General features: G+C 34.6%; 2 protein-coding genes and 1 pseudogene across 4 annotated transcripts; all 3 read left to right on the top strand.

Moving 5' to 3' along the window:
• Nucleotides 1–1,115, top strand: LOC145591823 (uncharacterized). The gene is made up of 3 exons (XM_081648317.1): nt 1–531; nt 621–751; nt 818–1,115. Exons 1-3 carry the CDS (start codon nt 1–3, stop codon nt 1,113–1,115), a joined length of 960 nt encoding a protein of 319 aa, XP_081504443.1.
• Nucleotides 1,116–6,969: 5,854 nt separating this feature from the next.
• On the top strand, nt 6,970–22,582 carry LOC145591499 (putative RNA methyltransferase At5g10620). 3 transcript variants are annotated; one of them, XM_081647975.1, is made up of 10 exons: nt 6,970–7,271; nt 7,390–7,500; nt 15,318–15,365; nt 15,471–15,514; nt 15,750–15,892; nt 17,429–17,495; nt 19,871–19,948; nt 20,669–20,814; nt 21,028–21,099; nt 22,050–22,582. In XM_081647975.1, the coding sequence occupies exons 5-9, from the start codon at nt 15,762–15,764 to the stop codon at nt 21,065–21,067; spliced, it is 462 nt and encodes a 153-aa protein (XP_081504101.1). In that variant the 5' UTR covers nt 6,970–7,271; nt 7,390–7,500; nt 15,318–15,365; nt 15,471–15,514; nt 15,750–15,761; the 3' UTR covers nt 21,068–21,099; nt 22,050–22,582. The 3 variants fall into 3 exon arrangements, with proteins under 3 accessions (XP_081504101.1, XP_081504100.1, XP_081504099.1); XM_081647974.1 differs by lacking the exons at nt 6,970–7,271; nt 7,390–7,500; nt 22,050–22,582 and adding an exon at nt 21,455–21,642 and having other exon boundaries at nt 14,080–15,365; XM_081647973.1 differs by lacking the exons at nt 6,970–7,271; nt 7,390–7,500 and having other exon boundaries at nt 14,081–15,365.
• Nucleotides 12,015–13,497, top strand: LOC145591822 (uncharacterized; annotated as a pseudogene).
• Nucleotides 22,583–23,021: the final 439 nt, after the last annotated feature.

Below are 23,021 nucleotides of genomic sequence, written 5' to 3'. Positions count from 1 at the left end.
ATGGATATAAGTAGAGTAGGCGCTATTCCATGGTACTTTACAGCCGTCTACACAAGTTCGAATCCAACAAAGAGACAAGAGTTGTGGGATGAGTTGAGAAACTTTGCTCGTATTAACAATAAGCCTTGGTTAATTACGGGTGATTTTAATGAGACAAGATTCCCCTCAGAAAGAAACTCCTCTTGTAGGGAAACAACTAGAAGATCGGCTTTGTTCAATTCTTGGATCGATGAACTAGATTTGATTGAAGTGGAGTTCTCGGAAGCATCGCATACTTGGGCTCGAGGACTGACAGAGCAAACGAGAAGGAGTGCGAGACTTGATAGGGCGCTATGTAATGATCAATGGGCTCTTAGATTTGATCAAGCTAAGATGAAGCACCTTTCGGTTGTGCACTTGGACCATTGCTCCATCTTCATCTCTCTCAATGGCTTCATACCTATGGAATCTCTCCATCGCCCCTTTCGTTTCCAGGCCGCTTGGCTTAGTCACGAAAATTTTAAAGATTTGTCCAAGAAAACTGGGATATTGGTGAAGATCTCATGCCTGCACTATCGAAGCTCTCATCAGGGCTGCAAAATTGGAATTTCTCGGTGTTTGTAAATGTTTACAAACAAAAGCGAACTTTACTGGCTCATATTGGTGGGGTTCAAAGGAAACTAGCAGAAAAAGCGAATAGAGGATTGATCAAGCTTGAAGCACAACTCCGAAGAGAATTGGATGAAGTCCTAGACAAAGAAGAACTAATTTGGTATCAAAAATCCAGAATCGATTGACTCAAAAATGGTGATCGTAACACTACTTTCTTCCATCTAAGCACCATTGTTAGAAGATGGAAAAACAAAGTAGTTGCACTCAAGAATAACAATGATGAATGGATTGATGATAAATTGGAGATTCAAGACCTCATTGTACAATACTTCTCGATTCTCTTTACAGAGGAGGGTGGCCTTGATTATTTTGACTTGCTGCAAGATGTATTTCCTGAGCTGCTGTCGCAAGATTGGAACTCTCTAGTCAAGCCTTATTCCACGGTGGAAATTGAAGCAGTCATCAAGGAAATGCACTCATTAAAGGCCCCGGGACCGGATGGCTTTCAAGCGCTCTTTTATTAGAAAAATTGGGAAATTGTGGGTGATACAGTGCATAAAATTGTCATGCCTATCCTTGAGGGAAAAGGAATTCCAGAGAAGCTCAATGACACTCTTATCACTTTAATTTCAAAGATTAAACACCCAGAGTTAGCCTCCCACTTTCGGCCAATTGGGCTCTGTAATGTGGCATATAAGGTGGTTACAAAGGTTATTGTTAACCGATTAAAACCAATCCTTTCTAGGCTAATCTCAAACACTCAATCGAGTTTTGTACCTGGGAGATAGATAACCGATAACATTGTCATAGTATAGGAGGTTATTCATACTATGAGGAGGAAACAAGGTGCAAAAGGGTTAATGGCGATAAAAATGGATTTTGAAAAAGCCTATGACCGCCTTAGATGGGTGTTTATTCGAGATACCATGGTTCAAATGAATTTACCGATTACAATGATTGAGGTAATCATGGAATGCATCTCGACGGCATCCCTTCAAGTGCTATGGAATTGTAAACCATCAAAGAAGTTCAAGCCAAGTAGGGGAATACGACAAGGAGACCCCCTTTCCCGCTACTTATTTGTGATGTGTATGGAAAGATTATATCAAGTCATAGAAGAATCCATAGCCAACAAGCACTGGAAACCTATAAGAGCGAGTCGGGATGGACCTATTCTCTCTAATCTTTTCTTTGTGGATGACATTATCCTTTATGCGGAGGCAAGTGTAGATCAAGCCCAAATTGTTCGATGTTATCTTGAGAGATTTTGTCGTGCATTAGGTCAAAAAGTAAGTCTTGCCAAGTCTTGGGTTTATTTTTCTGCTAATGTTGATGAGCAAAAATAGAGAGAAATAAGCACAGAATTGCAGATGGAAAGTACAGATGACCTTGGCATGTATCTTGGCATGACGACCCTCACAAGCCGCGTGACTAAGCAGACCTTCTGCCACCTTTGCGGGAAGATAGATAGAAAATTGGCAGGTTGGAAATCAAAATACCTGTCTCTAGCAGGAAGAATCACTCTAACAATTTCCCTATATTCAATGCAATCTGCGAAAATTCCAAAGACAACTTGCGAGGAGATTGATAAGATAACCAGAAAATTTCTTTGGGGTGGAACGGATGAAAAGCGAGGTGTTCACCTTCTTTCTTGGGAAGTCCTCCAACGCCCCATAGAAAAAGGAGGAGTTGGAATTTTATCGTCCTCTCAAGCAAATACAGCCTTCTTGACCAAGCTAGGTTAGAGAATCTTATCGGAGCCTAACGCTCTTTGGGCTCATGTGTTAAGGGCCAAATATTGCGAGGGATGATGTGACATGGATATGTTTAAACCGAAAGCGGGAATGTCCAATGTTTGGAGCAGAATCACGGAAAATGCTAAGCTCTTGAACAAGGGAATTAAGGTGGCCATTAGTAATGGTAAGAACACCTTATTTTAGGATCACAAATGGGGAACTGACAAGCCTTTGAGTGATTTGGTGATCCAACCGATTCCTATGGAAATTGCTGAAGTTACGGTTGAGGAAATGTGGGAGGAAGGAGTTAGATGGCGATGGAATATTTTCTCCCCATACTTCGATCAAACTGCTCTTAAACACATATAAAATCATGAAGTCAAGGCTGACCCAAGTTTGGGTGATTTAGTATATTGGAAGGATGGAGACAAAGGCAAATTCACCATTAGATCGATCTTGAGCATAATGAGGCATGAGACAGATGTTTTGGATGATGAATGTTGGGACACAGTTTGGAATGCACCGGTTCAGCAAATGATTCGAGCCTTCCTATGGGTATCCTGTCATGACAGAATTCTGGGGAATTTAAATCGCTTCAAGCGCAACCTTAATGACAATCCAAGATGCTATATATGTGGTGCTCATGAGTAAAGCACTCTCCATATAATTCATGGTTATCCAACAGAAAAAAGTAGTGTGGAGAAAGGTAGTTCATTCGTCGATTGAGCACAAATTCTATCGAGGTAATCTTAGAGATTGGCTCGTTGAAAACTTGAAAGAAGATGGGATTGAAGGGGATGAATCATGGCCAACTGTAGGGAATATTTCAAGCATCCCACACTTGAGCCCCACTATGATCATACACTTAATTATGGCATCCAAAGGGAAGGAAGCTAGAGCAAAAGAGTCGCCAACAAGTTTTAGAAACTTGTAAACCGTTCACAGGGTGAAGGTTACACCCCTTCACGATCCATGAGATCGCTACTCCATAGTGGTCTGGAACCATGACTGGATATTCGGGGGTGAAGGTACAAATCCAACCTAAAAGAAATTGAACCTGCCCTAAAAATAGGCCTCTACTTTATTCTTCTCATATTCATGTGCGCTTTCTAACTAACATATAATCAGTATATTAATCCTAAACTTGTTTAATCTATGTTGGTTGAATATTAATGCACAAACAAATCTATTATCGGCGATCACTTGAATTAAAATCACATTAGCCTAAACAAGATTATTAATTATCTTATTAAGCGTGATTACAAGTACAAATTCCCTTGAAACCTGCAAGAGAGGGCGTGATTAAACAATAACAATAATATCAAGCAACATAATAATATATTGACACAACAAATCATCATCATCATCTCAATCTCATCAAATCATAATGATATTATTAGCAAGATCCTAGGCATGATACTAATAAGATTAATAACAAACCCTAGCATGTCACTAAACAATAAAGATCAAAGCTTTATCCCTAACATGATATAAGAAATAGGAAGCAACTTAAACAAGATACTAGAAAGCAATAAAGACATACTAACATGATACTAGGAATTAATATAATGTAAGGAACATGATTTCTAAAGATATAGAGCGAGTAAAACAACTAACTTTTTTGCCTCGTATCTCTTTCGAATAACAAAATACACCCGTTAGTAACCTCAAGGAAAATATTAAATCAAACAATTAATTTAAATAATTGAAATAGGGATTTGGGACCAAACCCTCATAAAGTATCAACCTTTCACGTATAGGGTGAAGGAAACTTCGAAATTGGCTAGGTGTGTCTAAGTCTCGTGAATGCGGTATTTTTATTTGAAAAGGGAAGGCTTAGAAAGAGGGAGAAAGAATAAGCTTCTAGCTTGAGAGAGAAGAGAATAGATGATTGTTGATGAACTAAAACAGGGAAATACGACCCTATTTATAGAGAAAATAATCCGGAAATGATAGAAAAGAGTTAGAATTCGAATTGGAATAAAATTGGTTCTGTCGCAGAGCGACAGAATCCAACACGGCGCGACAGGACTGTCGCGGCGTGCTGAGATAGTTTTTTGCGGATTTTATTTTTAACATATCTTTTGATCCAAAAGTTGAAATAAGTCATATAATATGTCGTTGAAAATATCTTGAAGTCTACTTTCCAACCCAATTAGAATCAGATTAAAATATTTAGTAGATAAAAAGATATGGCCGAAATACTGGGACGGTATCAGTTTTGGATAGAGTTTCGTATTTCTTTCATATCTTTTTCGTTATAGCTTGGAATTAATATTATAATATATCATTGGAAAGATAATTTCAATATCTATCCAACCATATAATATTTGGATAAAAATAATGAGGAAAAAAAAATAATATCTGATCATCTTTGAACGTCTTTCATTTCGAATAGAATTAGGACTTAAAAAGGAAAGTTTTATCCAATTTCAAACTCTTTGATCTTATCTTTTCAAAAAGGATAATTAAGATCTTTTAAAAACTTATATAAGCTTCTAATAAATCCTAATTATTTAAGGAATGGGATTAAACCTTTGGACCCTCCACATGATCATTAGGTCGTAGGTAAAATCCGGTTTGGGCCCAGTTTAGTATTTTGGCCATAACTTCCTCATTATTCATCGGAATTGGGCTTATAATATATCGTTGGAAAGGTATTTTCAAACCCCATCCAGCTAAGCTATTATTGGACCTTTATCATGGATCAAACTAAACTGGATTGGACATTTTTCATATATAGGGTACAAAAAGGAATATTTTCAAAAACACAAAGAAATATTTTTGTTAAAACAAAAGCATTCACAAGTCTCTTTCACATTTCACCTTGTTTGATAATCAATTACGTGAAAGATATTCATCACTGGGTTTGGTTTTTGGGGAGACACAATCAGGTGTCTACACCAACCTTTTTTGGTGTAACAATATGGTGGATTTGGCGTTGGCGAAATTGTTTCACCTTCAACCGTAGAGAAGAGATGCCAATTGATTTTGCTGCATTCCTTCAAGTGCAATATGACAAAGCAAGAAGGGAAATTTGGGATATGCTAGATGATGGTGCTGTAGCAAAGAAGTATCGAGTCCCTGTAATATCACCTGGCAAGTCCCAAGCTATGGTTGGTTTGCCTTAAATTGCGATGACGCTGCAAAAGGCTCCTCTGGTCCAGCTGGTGGGGGAGCTATTATTCGAGACTATGCTGACAACTTCATGTCTGCAATTGCTGCAAACTTTGGCTACTGCTCAACTTTTCGTGCTTAGGTTATGTCACTCACTAGAGGGCTCGAACTCGCCAAAAACTTACAAATTGCTAAGCTGGAAATCCAGATGGATAATGCGGCTTGTGTGCAAGCGATGGATAAGTCTGTTGTTCCTAGAGGCGAAAATATCCACGACATCAAATACTGTCAGAAGCTAATTGAGGCGAGCAATTGGAAAGTGAAGATTGTCCATGTATATCGAGAAGGAAATCGAGCAGCGGATTGGTTGGCCAACCGCGGAGCTATTCAAGACTCTCAATTAGATGTGTTTAATGATATCCCGGTAGATTTAAGTTGTACTTTAGAGGAGGATGTTCGGGGGGTGGCTTTCCCACGCCTTGTACCTCCGTAGTTTGCTTTTGTTTTAGTTTCTTTTCTTGTTTGTTTGGTTGCTTCTTTTTGTTTCTTTCTCGGCTCCCAGCCTCCTTTGAATAAAAAAAAAAATCTTCTTAAGTTTAGCAAATCAACCAAAAAAATTCCGACAGATTATACTTTTGCTAATAAATTAATAATAGTGCCAAGAAATTATACCAAAATCAAATTTCAAATTAACACTGAATATTAGGTGACTAACAAACCATTGGGAGGAAAATCATACCTTTTTTCGATCAAATTGGCAAGATTATCAAGGTACGATCATGATCTGTTATATGATGTTCAGGTACAGCCGTGGTGCTAATAGCATGTTGTGAAATAAGAAGAAACATAAGAGATTGAGAAAGGATTAATCTGCATATCTTTATTCCATATATATATATAATTAGAGTTTGGTTGGATAACAATATAAACCCTAAATCTAGAATATTTCGGAATGATACAAGGAGGATAATGGATATCCACAAATGTTTCATAACATATTTGAATTTTTAGAGTTATTTTAATAATTATTTTTACATGATGGTTGAAGATCAGGAATATATTTTATATTCTATCACACCAGTTGTTAAATTGAGAAGTGAGTTGGTTATCACCATTAAATGTAAAAACAACTCATTTGGTATTTTAATAATCATAGTTAAATGTCACTATTAGAGATGCACTACTACAAAATCTAGAAAAGGAACCCTTAATAAAAGACACGTAATCTTAATAATAGATCTATTTGATGTAGGAGATCCAATATTAGTGATAACGGGTCTCTTAAGTGCAATAGGTCCCACCGATTTAATTAGAGGAGAGATATAATACCCGTTGTGAGACTAAAAAAAACCTAACGGGTCTCTAAAATGCAATAGGGCCCACTAATGTTGGGATGGAAAAAACAATAGAAGTCTAAGAGACCTGTTGTCACTCTTGTCAGACTAAACGGGTTTCTTAACTTCTTAATTCTTTTATATGCTTATCATTTGTGCCTTTATTTCCTCCACTTCCATAGGATAGCTGACCCTTTATCTCTCCCTTTCTCTCTCTGATTTTGTTCTTAGTTATCAACGCCTCTTTCTAGAGCCCATTTATTGAAATTATCTTTATTATTCTATTTTCATTACCTAAATTTGTAAATACTGAAGCAATTTAAGCATGCTTTAATGGTGACGGAAAAGAATTCAATTGAACAAGCAGTAATTGAGAGAGGAGAGATATTGAGAGCTCTTAGAACAGCTCAAGAGCCTTTCAATACCCAGATGAGGTTTCGTCACAACCCAAGAACAACTTCAAGGATGGAGATGCTGGTAACAACAAAAACAGGTTTGTACTCTCAAATTTTTCTTTAAATAGATTATAATCCTTTTGTTGGATCTATTAAAAGATTATGTGATTGTGTAATTCGCGCCCTAATAATTGAGATCCGAAGTTTTTTTTTCAGAAAAAGGCCGAAGATCTGTGAAAGGGATGAAAGTGAGAACCAAAGCAGGGGTTTCGGCGCGCTTTACCAAATGACGATTCAAGATCTACTAGTGTTTCCCCACCCATTCAAGTATTATTGGTTTTTTCTTTTTTTTTTGAGTTTAATTGCTAATTTATTCAATTCATCGAAATTCATATCTTTTTTTTTGTTGTTAATTGCAATTTTTTTGTTTGAGAAAATTTTTTGATTTGGCTTTCAATGGTGAAAAGGAATTTGGTTATGTTTAATTTATGATTGAAAAAATGTTTTGTGAGATAAATTTGGTATGCATGTACTGTAGAATCGGGTTGCATTTGTTTCATTATATTAAATTTTAAATAAACTTGCATTGCAAATTACAATGTTGTGTTTGGTTTTATCAGGCTTTGAGGACTACAAATCACTTAGTTTATACTTGTAAATTTCAGTTAGTTTGTAATTGAAATTTTAATTGGTTAATAATTTGTGTAATATTTTTGTATGAAATTTCGCATTGGTTGATTTAAAATATTTAGAGTATGCCCATTGGATGACCAATACTTTGGTCATGAGGAGAGAGAATCATAAATTAGTATTAAAATAATGAAAATAAATAAAAAAAATGGGGTATTTGGCTGATGACCTAGACTTCCCCATGACCAAAGCAAGATTGTTGGGCAAAGCTTGGGAGAAGGACACGTGGATTTGCATGTCCAAAATTGCTTTGCAGAAGACAAAAAAACGGTAACTTGCATGGAGAAAAGTCAGTGCATCTTTTTTACTCTTTAATCCAATGGTTAGCATGCATCAATTTTAGATAAATCTAATGGTCCAAAACCATTGTTATTAATAACGTTATATTTCTTATAATGGTAATAATTTTTAAAATATGAAGTTTAATAAATAAAATAAAATAAATTGTTCCAACGACTATATTTTTTTTTCCCTATAAAATGAGTCTAATATTGAAGTATTTTCATACAATTATCCATCTCCCTAAATTACACACTTTCAAATAGAAACATCTTCTTATCTATTAAACTCAAAAATACGATATTGGATATGGATAAATCCAATAGAAAAAAAAAACCCTCCAAATCAAGAAATCCTTCTCGACAACAAAATAATCCGAATAATCAACCTTCATTTTCTAATAGTCAAATTGATCTCAATGCTCAACTACAACCAAGCTCTCAAATTTTCCCACAATTTCCAAATTATGGAATGTATAATATGAATTTTGCAAGTTCAGTGTCCAACACAGAAGTCCCTATACGACCACCACAAAATCCAAATACCTCTCATTCTCATAATGTTTTTTCATCTGAAGGAAATGTATCTGTTCAGAATTATCAATTTTCTGAACATGAAACAATATTTCCTATGTCACAACACTAGGCGAAGGTGCATTTTCAAATTATAATTGGGCTTATAGATCTACCGTTGCTTCAGATGAAGATACTAATGACAAGGTTGAAGAAATTGAAGAAAATAATGAAGGTGACGATACAGGAGATGGAGATAATCAAGACAAAAGAAATTTTTGGTCACACCCCGAAGATGAGGTTCTTGTAAGAGCTTGGCTAGAGGTTAGTAAAAACAAAAAAACTAAAACTAACCAAAAAGGGGCTGAATTTTGGGGAAAATTGAGCAAATGTTTAATAATGTTAGACTATATAGGGAGAGGTGTTTTGAACAAGGTACTGATGGCATTACGAAGGGTGATTTATTAAGAGTGAGGGGTTTGGAGCAGCTTAGATGTCATTGGAGAAGGTTGAATGCCAATTGCTCAAAATTTGCTGGTGCTTACGCACACGCTGAGGAAAGAAGAGGTAGTGGGCAATCAGACGATGATGTTATTAAGGTAGCCCTTAAAATTTATAGAGATGACAAATCAAAAAAGAATACCAGTACTGTATTTCAAGACAAGCATGCTTGGGATATTTTAAAAAACGAAGAATCATGGGCCAAAAATGAAAATTTTGTTGAGACGTGTAAGCAGAAGACTTCAACCCAATCAAATGTCTCTAAGAGATCACGGATCAATGAAGCTGGTAACTATTCATCTTCAACAAACCCAGAAACACCAACCAGCAGTGACATAGGTTGTTCTGGCTTCCCCTACAATGCTGACTCCAACAAAAGTAAAGGTAAGAGCAAAGTGATGAATGTTACTTCTGAGTCATTTCAACAATGGTTGGATACTCTTCAACACATGAACTTAGCTAGACAAACTGAAGCTGAGGTAGAAATGTAAAAGATTAAGTACTGTAGAGAAAAAGAAGCTGGACTAGCTCAACTAGAATAGGATAGGGAAGCACGAAAGTAGCGAAAAATCAATCTCGAATTGTTCAAGATACTTGAAGCAAAACCATACTTATCAGAGGAAGATCAAGAAAGAAAGAAGAATTTAGTGAAATATTATTTCCTTGAAGTTAATAATTAAGTTTTCACTTAATGTCGTAGGGTTAGTTAATGAGTGTTTAAGCTGATGTAGTTTTAACTTTTTAATGAATGGTTATTGTAATGTATGATCTTTTCATTATTAATTAATGTATTGTCATTATATTGTTTATGAATAACTACGTTTGAAAGTACTAGATGGCAAAAATTTATGGACACTATACACTTGTCACAAATGTAGAAGTTTTGTCATATGATGTGATTTCTCACTATCATAAATGAATTGACACTTCAATAAAAGCAATACAGTAATGACATTGATGAGATATAACACTGATCACATAAGCCAATTGCAATTTTTCAGAGTGATGAGATGTAACCTTGATGAAGTGTGTATGCAATTTCTCAAAAAAAGTATCAAACATTATTGTTCAATTACTAATATTTGTAACACCCCCAAATCTCCCTCTACGAAAATACTAGTATAATACGTATAATTATACTGTAGCGATAGACTTAGGCGTATTACCGCCGCGTGATTATGCAAGGCTACTCAACTTACTAACAAAACAATACTTTGCAGCGGAAACTTCAAAACTCTTCTTTATTAATAATAACTATAAATAGAAACCAATGTTATGAGTACTCAAAAATAGATATAAAGACCAAGATTCCTAACTTAGTGAAACCAATCCCGGGACATCAATGCATCAATTATTGACTTCAACCTGAAATAACACTGCTTATTCAAACCAATTTTTTTCAAGGTATCTAACCACCTAACGTACCTTGATCCTCGCTTAGCAAAAACACACAAAAGGAACCTCAAGATTCTGGATCGAACACACCCTACAAATAAATATAACCTTAATCAATATAAGGTTAACAAATAATCACAACAATGAAATTAAAAAACCCCCAACTATATGTACATGAACCTTTTAAATTAATTTTCATAAACATCATTAAAAATCTAATTTTATATAATTAAAACTACTCATAATAATTTTTATAAATCCCCCACAATAATAATAATAATAATAATTGAATAAGAGAAGAGAAGAGAAGAAGAAAAGATAAGAAACCAAGGAAAAGAGAAGAATTGGATTTTCGTTGGAAAGAATAGGCAGAACTTGCAGAGGCTATAACTCCTTTGATATAACTCCGAATTGGGTGATTCTTAAGCCTAACCTCAAGGATTTTTCGAGAGGAACAATCTTCTGTGAAACAGTAATACCCCAAAAACTGACCAGAAGTGCCCGAAAATTGGCTTCAAAGATAAACGGGATGATTTGTGTAAAAAGGGGAGAAGAAAAGAAGAGAATTAGTGTGAGGTTTAATCATGAATTAAAAGGGGTATTTATAGGCTAGCATGTGTATGAATTATGGTAGGAAATATAGGAAGAATTATGGTAAGTAGGGTTTAAGGGATTACTTGGAGAAGTGAGTAAAGATTTAAGGAAAGTTTTGATATTGAAGAGATTGTGTATAATTGAATATGGAAGGTATGTATGTCATGAAAAATATTAAGGAAATTGGAATTACTTGGGGAATAATTAAGAAGAATGGATGGCAAGAAAATATAATGATTGGATACTAAAAAGATGGAGAATTAGATTTAAGGAAAATAGGAGATTTTAAGGGGATAATTAAAAATACAAATTACCAAAATATTTTTCCCAAAATCTACATGGGATGGCCGAAATTTTTGAGTTTCCTAAGCTCATATTTTCGGCCCTCCTATTTAGTACTTTAGGAAATTATTTTGCTAGTTTTAAGGATTTAAATAATTATGTAAATAATATTTATTGTAATAAATAATTAAATAATAAAATATCAAATATTCACCAAATAATTTAACTAATAAAAATCAGATTTTCACATAGGAAATTCCGAAATTTATTAGCCAAATAATTGGGATTTTCGGACTTATTAAAATAATAATAAAATATAGCTTTTGCCTTAATTAAAATATCCAAGATATATAAATAATCCGGTTTTTAAAAAAATGGATAATGGATAATAAATCTTATCCAAATTAATAATTTCTTTTTAAGATACTTTTGGTGCCAAAATTCAAATATCGTTTTGGCTCCAAGATTTAAATAGTAAGTTAAATTACTAAAATACCCTTTTTAGAAAATAATAATTAATTAATTAATTAGAAAAATACATATAAAAATACGGGGTATTACAATATTGCTCAATTATTATTGTATATATTGGTGTACATATCAACTTCACTACACCAAACCCTGCAAGCCATTTCTTACCTCTTACAACAAATAATTTTTCTCTTTAAACATGTCCAATGAAAGTACTAACTCTTCTAACTCATCTTCTAATTCTTCCAATTTATCTACCAACCACAACCTCCAAAATTCGGATGATGACTCCGACCATCGTTATGAGAGACGTAGACAAGCGAATCGTTTGGTTGATAGAATGATGGATGAATTCATAATGTCCAACCCAATTGAATTCATCCAAATGATTCATCAAGTTCCAAGGGCGCCAAGGACCTTGGTCGAAAGGGATCGTGAAGATGGACATAACCGTTTATGGAATGACTACTTTTCTGACCAACCGGTCTACCCTCCAAATTTGTTCAGTCGTAGATTTCGCATGAGAAAGCATGTCTTTCTTCGTATAATGCAAACTTTAGAAGAACGTTATCAGTTCTTTCAACAAAGACCAGATGCTACTGGTAGATTAGGTGCATCAGCTTTGTAGAAATGTACTGCCGCTATTAGGTTGCTAGCATACGGTGGTGCAGCTGATTCTGTTGATGACTACCTACGTATTAGTGCTTCTCTGGCGAGAGACTATTTACAACATTTTGTTGAAGGAGTTGTCTCTTACTTTAGCAATGAATACTTAAGAAGACCCAACGAAGAGGATTTGGTCAGATTGCTACTAGATGGGGAGCGCCGAGGTTTTCCAGGGATGATGGGATCCATTGATTGCATGCACTGGCGATGGAAGAATTGTCCTCTTAGATTGAAGGGCATGTTTTCTGGAAGAGCTAATAAGCCCACTTTGATTTTGGAAGCTGTGGCCTCACAAGACCTTTGGATTTGGCATGCTTTCTTCGGGACCCCAGGAAGGTGTAATGATATAAATGTTCTAGACAAATCTCCATTATTTAATGATGTTTTTGAAGGTTGAGCACCTCCTGTTCAGTATGTTGTTAATTGCCACCAATATAATATGGGGTATTATCTCACCGATGGTATTTACCCTTTATGGGCGACATTCATTCCCACAATATCTCTCCCCCAAAATGAAAAAGAGGGTCTTTTTGCCAAAAAGCAAGAGAGTCGGCGGAAGGACGTGGAACGTGCTTTTGGAGTACTACAAGCTCGTTTTGCAATAGTTCGTTATCCTGCTCTAGCTCGGGATGTTAGTATGTTGGGAAAAATTATGATAGCTTGCATTATCATATATAACATGATCGTTGAAGATAAGCGAGATACGTATTCAACATATTATGATCCAAATGAATATGATCAAGCTGCTCCTTCGTCCTCACGTAGGAGAAACATGGAGGAACCTTTTCAATTCAGCAACAGTCGCGACCGACCAGCAAGTTTAAGGACTTACATGTCTAATGGAGCTCGTGTTCGTGATGAACTTATGCATACGACCCTCAAGTCAGATTTAGTAGAGCATTTATGGAGTAAGTATGGGGGTTATAGGCAGTAATGGATGTATCGTTAGTTTAAGAGTTTTTTCCTTTGATTAAGTATGGTTAGTTTTTATTATAAATAATGTTTTGGTTAGACAATTAATTATCGTATATTTTTTAATATAATAATGTATTTTGTTGTCTTAAATATGTATGTATGGTTTTTTAATTTCCATGCTTAGAAAATGTGTTCTTGTATTATTACGTACTTTAATTATTATGTATTGAGGTTCTAATTTAAGTTTTTCTTAATTGCTTATTAATAACTATATCACAAAGTATAATTCTTTTAAATTAAGAGTACAAATTAAGGTACTTATACTATTTATTAGGAAATTTTGTCAGAAAAAACCATTTATAATAACTATTTTGTTGGAAAAAACCTTACAAAATTTTTGGCAAGAAGAAACCAAATATTTTTGTTTGAAAACAACCTGAGATCTCTAATCACTCAAACTACTAATTTCACCTTAATTCTTCTAATTAGCCATAACTTTCACTAACTATTTAATAATTAAGTTAATTTACAATAGTTAGTGAAAGTTATGACTAATTAGAATAATTAAGGGTAAATTAGTCGTTAATTGAATGATTAGAGATTTTAGGTTGTCTTCAACAAAAATATTTTACAATCTGGTTTCGCTTTGCCAAAAAATTTTTATAAAGTTTTTTTCCAACAAAATAATTGTTATAAATGGTTTTTTCTGACAAAATTTCCTATTTATTAATAATAATTTTCATTATGGTGAGATTGAAGAGAGAGAATGTATGGTGGGGTATGGTAAAAGTAGGAGAGAGAAAGTTCATGACTTTCTTGGGCAACCATTGGGGTATAAAATTGTGATTGGTCATGAAATTTGGTCATTGATGAAGTGGAATAGAAAATACTAATAAACAATTTCATGACCAAATTTTTTGGGTCATCCAATAGCCTTGCTCTTATATTTCTGCCAATTTTGTCAAGCATAAAATTTAAAATTTAAAATTCAAATAAAAAGTGCCCCAAACCATAAACCTAGCATTTCAGACCACCTATCTTTAGTATGAGATCTCTTTCATTGAACAAAGAGACCCCATTTTTCTAATAACAGGTCTCTTTCATTGAACAAATAGACCCCATTTTTCTATTAACAGGTCTGTTTCAATGTTAAGATTTTATTCATGTCATCAACATAATGACGAGTCTCATCTTTTTTCAAACAAACCACCTCATTTGGACGGGTCTCTTTATCAAAAAGACCCTTGAGATAGAGATCTGTCCAAGAGTGGTCTCTGTAGAGAATATTTCAAGCATCAACTTTGAGCCCACTATGATCATGCACTTAAACATGGTAGCGTCTAAAAGGAAGGAAGCTAGAGCAAAAGAGTCGCCAACAAGTTTTAGGAACTTGTAAACCATTCACGATTACAGAAATCGCTAACTCTATAGTGGTCCAACCATGACTGGATATTCGGGGATAAAGGTACAAATCCAACATAAAAGAGATTGAATCTGTCCTAAATAGGCCTCTACTTTGTTCTTCTCATATTCATGTGCACTTTTCGATTAACTTACAACAAATATATTAACCCTAAACATGTTTAATCTATGTTGGTTGATTATTCCCATGAAAAATTACTTCCCTTATTTTTACCAAACAATTTTATGAAATTTCCATGAATTTAATTATGGAAATGTAATTCCCATGAATTTTGTTTTAATTGTCATCTGAACCAAACACCACCTAATTAGTTATTCGTATAAAACAAAGAAATTTAAAATTACTTTGTAGTACGGAGTACTAAATAATCTGTAAGAGTCTAATTTGGATTGAGTGACGTTCATCGTTCATGGCAGTTACAGTGTTAGCTCGTCATCTCCCCAGTATCGTCATCAATTCATCAGGTTAGCTTTATGCTTTCCCCCTCTAATTTCCATTCTACATTTGCCCTTTTAGAAAGGGCCCCTTTTGCTTCCTATTGAATTACAATGACATTACAACTGCTACAGGTTCCCCTAATGGAAGGAAATGCAAATACACTGGTCAATCTGTGGTATAATTTCTCAACAACCCTTTTCATTTCTTTGATTTTTACTGTTTAATGTGCACATAATTAGTAACCCTTTAATCGTTTGTTGTAAAATCTCTTAGGGTTTTCCTGAATTTTGTTCAAAATTCAATCTTTGCTGAATTTGAGATACACCCATTAAACCCAATTTCTTTGGGATACTGAAAAATTATGCTTTTGATTTGATTTTTTTTGTGGTTTTGATGAATTGGGGTTGCAGAGAGCGATTCCGATGAGGATTTTAACAGTGGGGAAGAAGCGGGATCGTGGGGTTCAGCTCATTGTTGATGAGTATAAAGATAAACTCCAACATTATTGTAGCATTGATGATGTCTTAATTCGCTCTAATCCTAAAAATGCGCGGTATTTTGTCCTTCTCTTTTAAGTTTTTGTTATGCTTTGGTTGAAATTTGATTCCATGCTAATTCTCTATGTTACCAAGATTATTAATTTATTATGCCAAGTAGCTAGTGGTTTGTTGCTTGTATTTGTAAGTTGTGCTGCATTCGTTGTTTGTTTTATAGATGTTGTCATTAGTCTCATATTTGTGATATGTTGTTAGGTTTTCAAATGGTTGAGAATATGCAGTTGAAATGCTTAGTTTGAGCTCCGCAATATTGTTTTTCCAATGTCAAAATAATAACCATTGGATCCAGCGAAGATGTTTGATCTGTTGAGTAGGAACCCGTTTATATGTCTGCTTGAGTATGTAATGCTGCTCAATTACTGTGAACATGTTTCTAATTTGCTTTTTTAGATGTTGGTTAGGTAGGACAAAAATTGAAAAGAGGGTGTTTTTATGAGAAAAGAAGTGTTTTTATGAGAAATGACTACAGAGAATTTTCCAGTTTCAGTTTCTAAGCTGCTAACTTCAGGAATTGTTACCGGGTTTCTTTGATGCCATAGAGAGCAACTGCGAAGCTATGAAATCGTAGTTCCATAGCACTAGTTATCAGTGGCAGTCTAATATGATACAAAATCTGAAGTAAATGGGAATCAGTTTGATATTTCTTCTTAGGGCACCTCCAATGGTTTAAATCTCCTACAGGTTTGTTTATACCCATGCCACGTGACATGGCCCACTTCAGTTGTCATAAGTCCATATTCCTTTAGTTCTCATGGGATTTATTAATTTATTCATCTCCAATGACATTTTCTTCCCAGATTAGTCCTCCAAAAGCAACTGTAATGCTTTTAATGAGCTCCCTCCTCATTCTCTCAAATTTTCTTTCGTTCACCTCCCTCCAACTTTGGAATACTCGAGCTATATTCTTTCCTTCAATTATGTTGTTAATTGTGCAGTAGTTGTAATTACATGCCTGTTTTTCTATCTGCGAAGGAAACCTCTGTGTTCATTAAAATTTTACCTTTGTTCATTGGAAATATTACCTTTGTTCCTTCACAAAGGAAACTTTCCTCCATGTTCCCCTCTATCCCCCCCCCCCCCTTTTTTTTTTTTTTTTTTTGAGGTTTTGATGGTTTGGTAACGTAAAATAATGAGAATCATGTTCATAACATTACTGACTAATATGTATCATTTTTGTTGATTAACTATAGCACTTTGGTTTAAGTTCACTTGTGCTCATGTTGTTCACTTAACAACAGTTTTATCACATAATCAAGTGCTGCAGTCAGGATTTAATTGTGTTTGAGGTTTTCCAAACAAATTAGGTTCTCGCTTCGCAAATCCTTGCATGACATACTTATTGAGTAATGTGTTTATGAGCAGTTTCCTTACCTGAAGCTGTCACCAGTGTCATGCTCGGTTCGCAAATCCTTGCATGACATACTTAGTGAGTAATGTGTTTATGAGCAGTTTCCTTACCTGAAGCTGTCACCAGTGTCACGCTTAATTGTGCTAATTAGAAATTAAAAGTTATTTCCTTTTGCCTAATTTAGGGATGTCAAGGCTCAGATTGAAGAAGAAGACTGTGCTGTTGTAAACCTCATCAAGTCAAATGATTGGGTATAATATTTTCCCCTTTCGAAGAGGTGTGGTCCATAGGAAGGGAATGATCTGCTTTTGATAAAACAATTATGTTGTTTGAATTTGTCCATGAAGCTATTAGGTTGCTGCATGGCATGCCTTTGGTGGATCGAAGCTAATGAGTAAAGCCTTATCATTTTTATCATACGACTTCCTTAAATTCTTGTTACCCTTCCTCTCGGGCTGTCCACTGAGCATGTCATATATCCGTTTTTAGATTCATGATTTCCTGGGATAGTAAGAGTTTATGACTCAGTCATACTCTGTTTTTTTGAGATCACTAAGAGGGCTAACTGTGACCTAGATTTTTTTTTTTTTTTTTTTTCTTGCCTGCCTGGATGTATAACTGCTAGCTAATTAAAGGCCAACCATTATTTTGGACTGTGTTTCATTTTTTTTTTTTTTCGGGAAAATTCCTTTTTCCAAAACTCCAAAAGAGATCTAGAATGTCACATTATATACGTAGTAGAAAGTTTGCTTTTCAATGTTTCCTTTCATAGAGCCTCCTTATTTTCTAGAACTGCTTCCTCCACCATGATATACATAATTGGGTGCTTATATTCTTTATTTATAGTTTACTCTTTAGTCTTTACATGGCGTATGTTGGATGCCTTGGTGAGTTGGTGACAGTCTTTAATCTTGCCATTCCTTCAGGGAACAATGTTCTGAGAGCCAAAACTAAGCACCTCTAAAAGAGCTATTTTGTTGTCGAAAGTTTGATGACAAAGAAGTGTTTTCCAAGTATTTACTTTCACCCGTTTTTTTTAGTTGCAACATTTAACTTTTGCTCATATACCTATTTTAACGATTTGACCATGCCATTTTGTTGATCCATAGAAACAAATTTTGTTATGTTGGAGTAATGTTCTTAAATAAAATAAAATTGTGTTCAGGAACCAAACTTTTAATGAGATCCTGAGGATATCCCTACCTTTTAAAAAGTTTGAGTTAACACTTATGAATAGTATTTGGACGATTATACCCTTTAAAATGCTTATTTACTTATTTGCCCTCATTAATGTCAATTGCCTATTTTTTTGAACTCTTAAAAATAGTGTGCTTACATTATTTATACCCCTAAAAAATATTTGTTTATACTAAGTACAATTTTCCTCATTAATCCTACCAATAAATAAAGTTATGGTATAAGGCTAAATCGAAAAAACTTCCCAGACGTGGCTAGCTATGGCGCACGCGAGTAAAAGTTGATAAATGTGGCCATCCCTTTACTTTATAAACTGGTTGTTAAAAGCAAAAGTATGGAAAGGTAAAATTGAGCTTATGTGGGTAAGTCTTCTAGTTATATTTTCCTTGTTTTGTTTTCTGCAGTTCTCCCTTCTAAAGTGATGAAAAAACTGTGGAATGCTAAGCAAATCAATTGTATAACTTAATAAAAACCCAATTTCCATATATTTCCATATAATAAACGAAACTGAAAATAAGTTCTCAATATAACATGATGATTTAGTCACCACTATAGACTTTGAAGCAAGCACAATGTAAGAGAAGCTTGTATTGTATGGTCATAGTTTATAGATATTTATATTAGCCATCATTGTAGAAGAAGTAATTGTTTTTGGTGTCAAGGAAGAAATAGTTCATTTGGGAGGTACAATACCTGAACTTTTTGATACTTATTTTCTGAAGGTAATGCCTTAGTAGGGTAAGAAATAAGTGGTCAGTGTCTAACTATCAGTGGAAGCATACACTTCTTTCAGTCAAGTCTCTTAAGTTATTGGGTTTGGTATTTTTGGTTACTTGGCTCAAACTATGACATTTTTTTGTACGAAAAAGTAGAACATACATAACCACATACCAGTAATTCATTTAGAGCCAAAGACTTCTACATGTTGCTGTTCTGTTGATTACTTTTTTCTTTTGGATGTCTAACTGAAATCAAAGACATGGATGGTACTACTTTTCTTATATCAAAGACTAAACTAATATCTATTGGTGCTGAATGACAATAGAATCTGCAACATCTTGCTACTAAAACTTTAAACATAATGTTTATTTCCCATTTTGAAGGTATGATTGCTTTTGATTAATATAATTGTTGTATGTATCATATCTAACTGCCTTTATATAAAACCTGTTATAAGCTTTTTGTCTCTTTTTATTTTTTTATTGGTACCCTTTATGGGATGTCTGGAAGTTAAATGGCCAATCATGGATATATTGCTCAATCATGTTATATCTGTTGTCCACTATTGTTTCTCTTTCATTTATCTGACAATGTGCATGTAATATAGTTGAGGATGAGGCTTCCTGAAAGATATTAGTATTTGGTGCATCATATTCAATAGGCTTGTTCTGATGACTTTTTTTTTATGCTTAAAATTGTTTGATACTAGGTGGTGATTTTGGATGAGCATGGACTTGATGTTAGCTCAGAGCAGCTTGCTGAGCTTATAGGAGATGCAGGGTTGACGGTATAACTTCTTGCCCTTTTTAGCTGAATCTCTATAGCTGGAATCAAGTGTTGTACAGGACTTCTATGGCTCCCATATCCCATCTATTGTAATCAGTAATGAAGAGATTGTCAAACGTTATGTGTTGATTGCATTCAACTACTCTGCAGCCTATTGAACACGTGCCTTTTATTGTTAGAGAACCCTTACGGTGTGTTTGGATTGAAGGAAATGGAGGGAAAGGAAGGGAAGGGAAATGGAGAGATGGGGTATCTTTCATTTGGATAACAAATGAGGAAGGAAGGGAATTGGAGGGGAGAGAAATGGAGGGATTAAATTGTAGGAAATTGATCCCTCCAACAATGGAGAGATTTGGAAGGAAATCTCACCATTCTTCCCTCCCCTCCCTTTCCCTCCCCCCCCCCCCCCCCCCCCCCCCCTTCTTCTCCTCCCTCCCCTTCTTTTCCTTCCCCTTTCTTTATCCAAACACATTGTTAGTGTGTACAATAGAATTATCAAAAGGCAAGCATCTATCTTGGCAAGTATGCCGGCTTCCACCTTGATGGCTAGGTTCAGCTGCTACCATTAGTTGTTAAGGGACAGTTGTTTGGTAGGCCTAACCCTTTCAGGTCATTTAGTTTGTATTCTGAGTCTTTTCAGTATAGAGATGTTTGCCTGTGATGAGAGATTTACTCAGCTGTCAGCTCTCTCTCTTTTTATTTATTTGTTTTTGTTTTGTAGGGAGCTTCAAAAATGATATTTTGCATAGGTGGGCCATATGGTCATGGAAGACAGTTACGTCAACGTGCTAATCTATCAATAAAGCTATCGTCATTGGTATTGAATCATCAAATTGCTTTAGTTGTGCTAATGGAGCAATTATACAGGTTAATATATAGCCAATTTGTTAACTTAAGCTTGCTGATTCTGATTGCTATTTTAAGCATCTTGATCTACTGAAGCTTTCATTTATATTAATTTTGTGACTGACTGATGTGTTTCCAATCTGGAGACATAAGCAAACTTGCACATTCTAGTGAGCAAGCTCTTCTTAGTTAGACCCTCTTTATTTATTAATCAATTATTTTTTATATGTCCAGAGCATGGACTATTCTCAAAGGTCAGAAGTATCATCACTAGGAATCTGCCATTTTACCTGAATCATTGTGCAGGTACAATTAGAAGTAGCATTGTCATTCTAATTTGAGAATTTTTTTTTTTTTTCACCTCAATTAAATTATTTTCTATTGGTCATAAAACTAATCAGAAGCTCAGAATAATATGCACTAGATACAGACATTGATAACATAGTGGACTAATGGAGTGGGATAAAATGTGCAATTGCTTCTTTTGCCTTTGAAGAGTCCTTAGTTCCTATATGTAGCCTAAAGAGGCTTCTCTATTGATGTGGGGAAATCATGAGATGGGCCAGGGGTCGCGGAGAGTCTCCTATCCAAATGTAGCAGTATTTGCCCTTTGACCTTGAATATGCATTTCTCATAGGTCCTAATCTCTCTTGCTACCTAGGATGAAGGAAAGCTATAAAGGGCCTGGATTAGAACAGCCAACTCTGTCAACCACCAAAGCCAATTGCTTCTTCATTAGCTTAAGATCAGGACCTTTGAGTTCTAATGTTCATGTTGTTGAGATGATTCTCCCTAGAAATGGGACCTTGGTCATCAGAACTAATATATTGGGTTTTGATTGTAAGCCTTATTGCACTTATTTTGATTTGATTAAATAAAATAAAAAATAAAAAAAAGATGTGTGCATACTTTCGTTTGAATTTATGATTCAGCACTACTCACCATCAAACAAGTTTATAATATCGAACCTGCATGTTGTTGGAGCTGACAAATAAGCATCACATGTGAAAATATTGCTATGTAAAGATTTGAACTTTTTTTATGCCATTCTGAGATCTGTGCATAGCACAATATCACATTAACATTCACTTATAGCTTGCTTAAAGGCCACACTGCCACACCCTAAACTTTTCTTTCTTTGTACCCTTTCTCCTCCTCTACTCTGCATCCCCGTTATGATTTTGGTGTGTATAGTCTTTTCAAAATGCTGGTATTCTTCTTTTACATTAAAACTAAGCTACGATTTCTGGTTGCAGAATCTGATATCCAGTAACTTCTGAACTTGGTCTTTCACTCAACCAATATATGCTGAATTCAGACCTGGGACATGAGTTCATATACAAGGCACAAAAACACTTGTTAAGATAGATTCAGCGGTTAAAAGAAATTGCAATTCTGTTACTGCAAGTCTGCACGTGAATTTGATTTGATTTTTTGGTTCCAGGAAAAGTGATACTAACAGCATAATGTCATTGTGGAAGTGGAAGTGGATGTTGATGGATTAAGGGCCTTTTCTGAATGCCTTTACTTGAGGACTGATTTACTACTTGTTTAGAGAATTTATGTCTTGGGTATATTGACACTGATTGTTAAATCGCACTGGGTGTTTGGAGAAGGATGACGAATGAGAATTGTCCGATTTTTCTGCTCCTTCAGAAAGATGAGGAAATTTGAGTATCGTCATTTTTCTTCTTTTTCCCCCTAGACTAGATGAGGAAATTGAAATGTACGCGGATAGCATACCTTTATCATGAATATTGATAAAATTTCTTCGGAAGAGGAGCTCTAACCACCTGAGTTATCCATCACTCTCAACTCCTTACCATAATCATTGCTAGTTTTAAATGTTGGTGTCATGTGATTTACATTTCAAATACATGTACAACAATCAGTATTTAAGAAAATAATAATTTATAATAATATATAAAAAGAAAGGGCTTTTTAGGTGATAAATTTCACTATCCCTAAATTACCCTTCTCAATTTTCAATATTACCTCTTTTATTTACAATTAAAATCAAAAATTAAATGTTTTCAAAAAAAAAAAAATCAAAAATTAAATATTATTTTTTATTAAAAAATTAAAATAACTACTTTTTTTTTTTTTTTTTGAGGAAAATTAAAATAAAAAAAAAATAACTACCTTATTGAAATTAGAATTACCTGTCAAAAGAAATTAGAATTAGAATTTGGGGATAGTAAAAAATAACCACCCATCATTTCGGAAAA

The sequence above is a fragment of the Chenopodium album genome, chromosome 18 (assembly GCF_948465745.1).
Source record: "Chenopodium album chromosome 18, dcCheAlbu1.1, whole genome shotgun sequence".
NCBI lineage: Eukaryota > Viridiplantae > Streptophyta > Magnoliopsida > Caryophyllales > Amaranthaceae > Chenopodium > Chenopodium album.
This window is presented reverse-complemented; position numbering and strand designations above follow the sequence as displayed.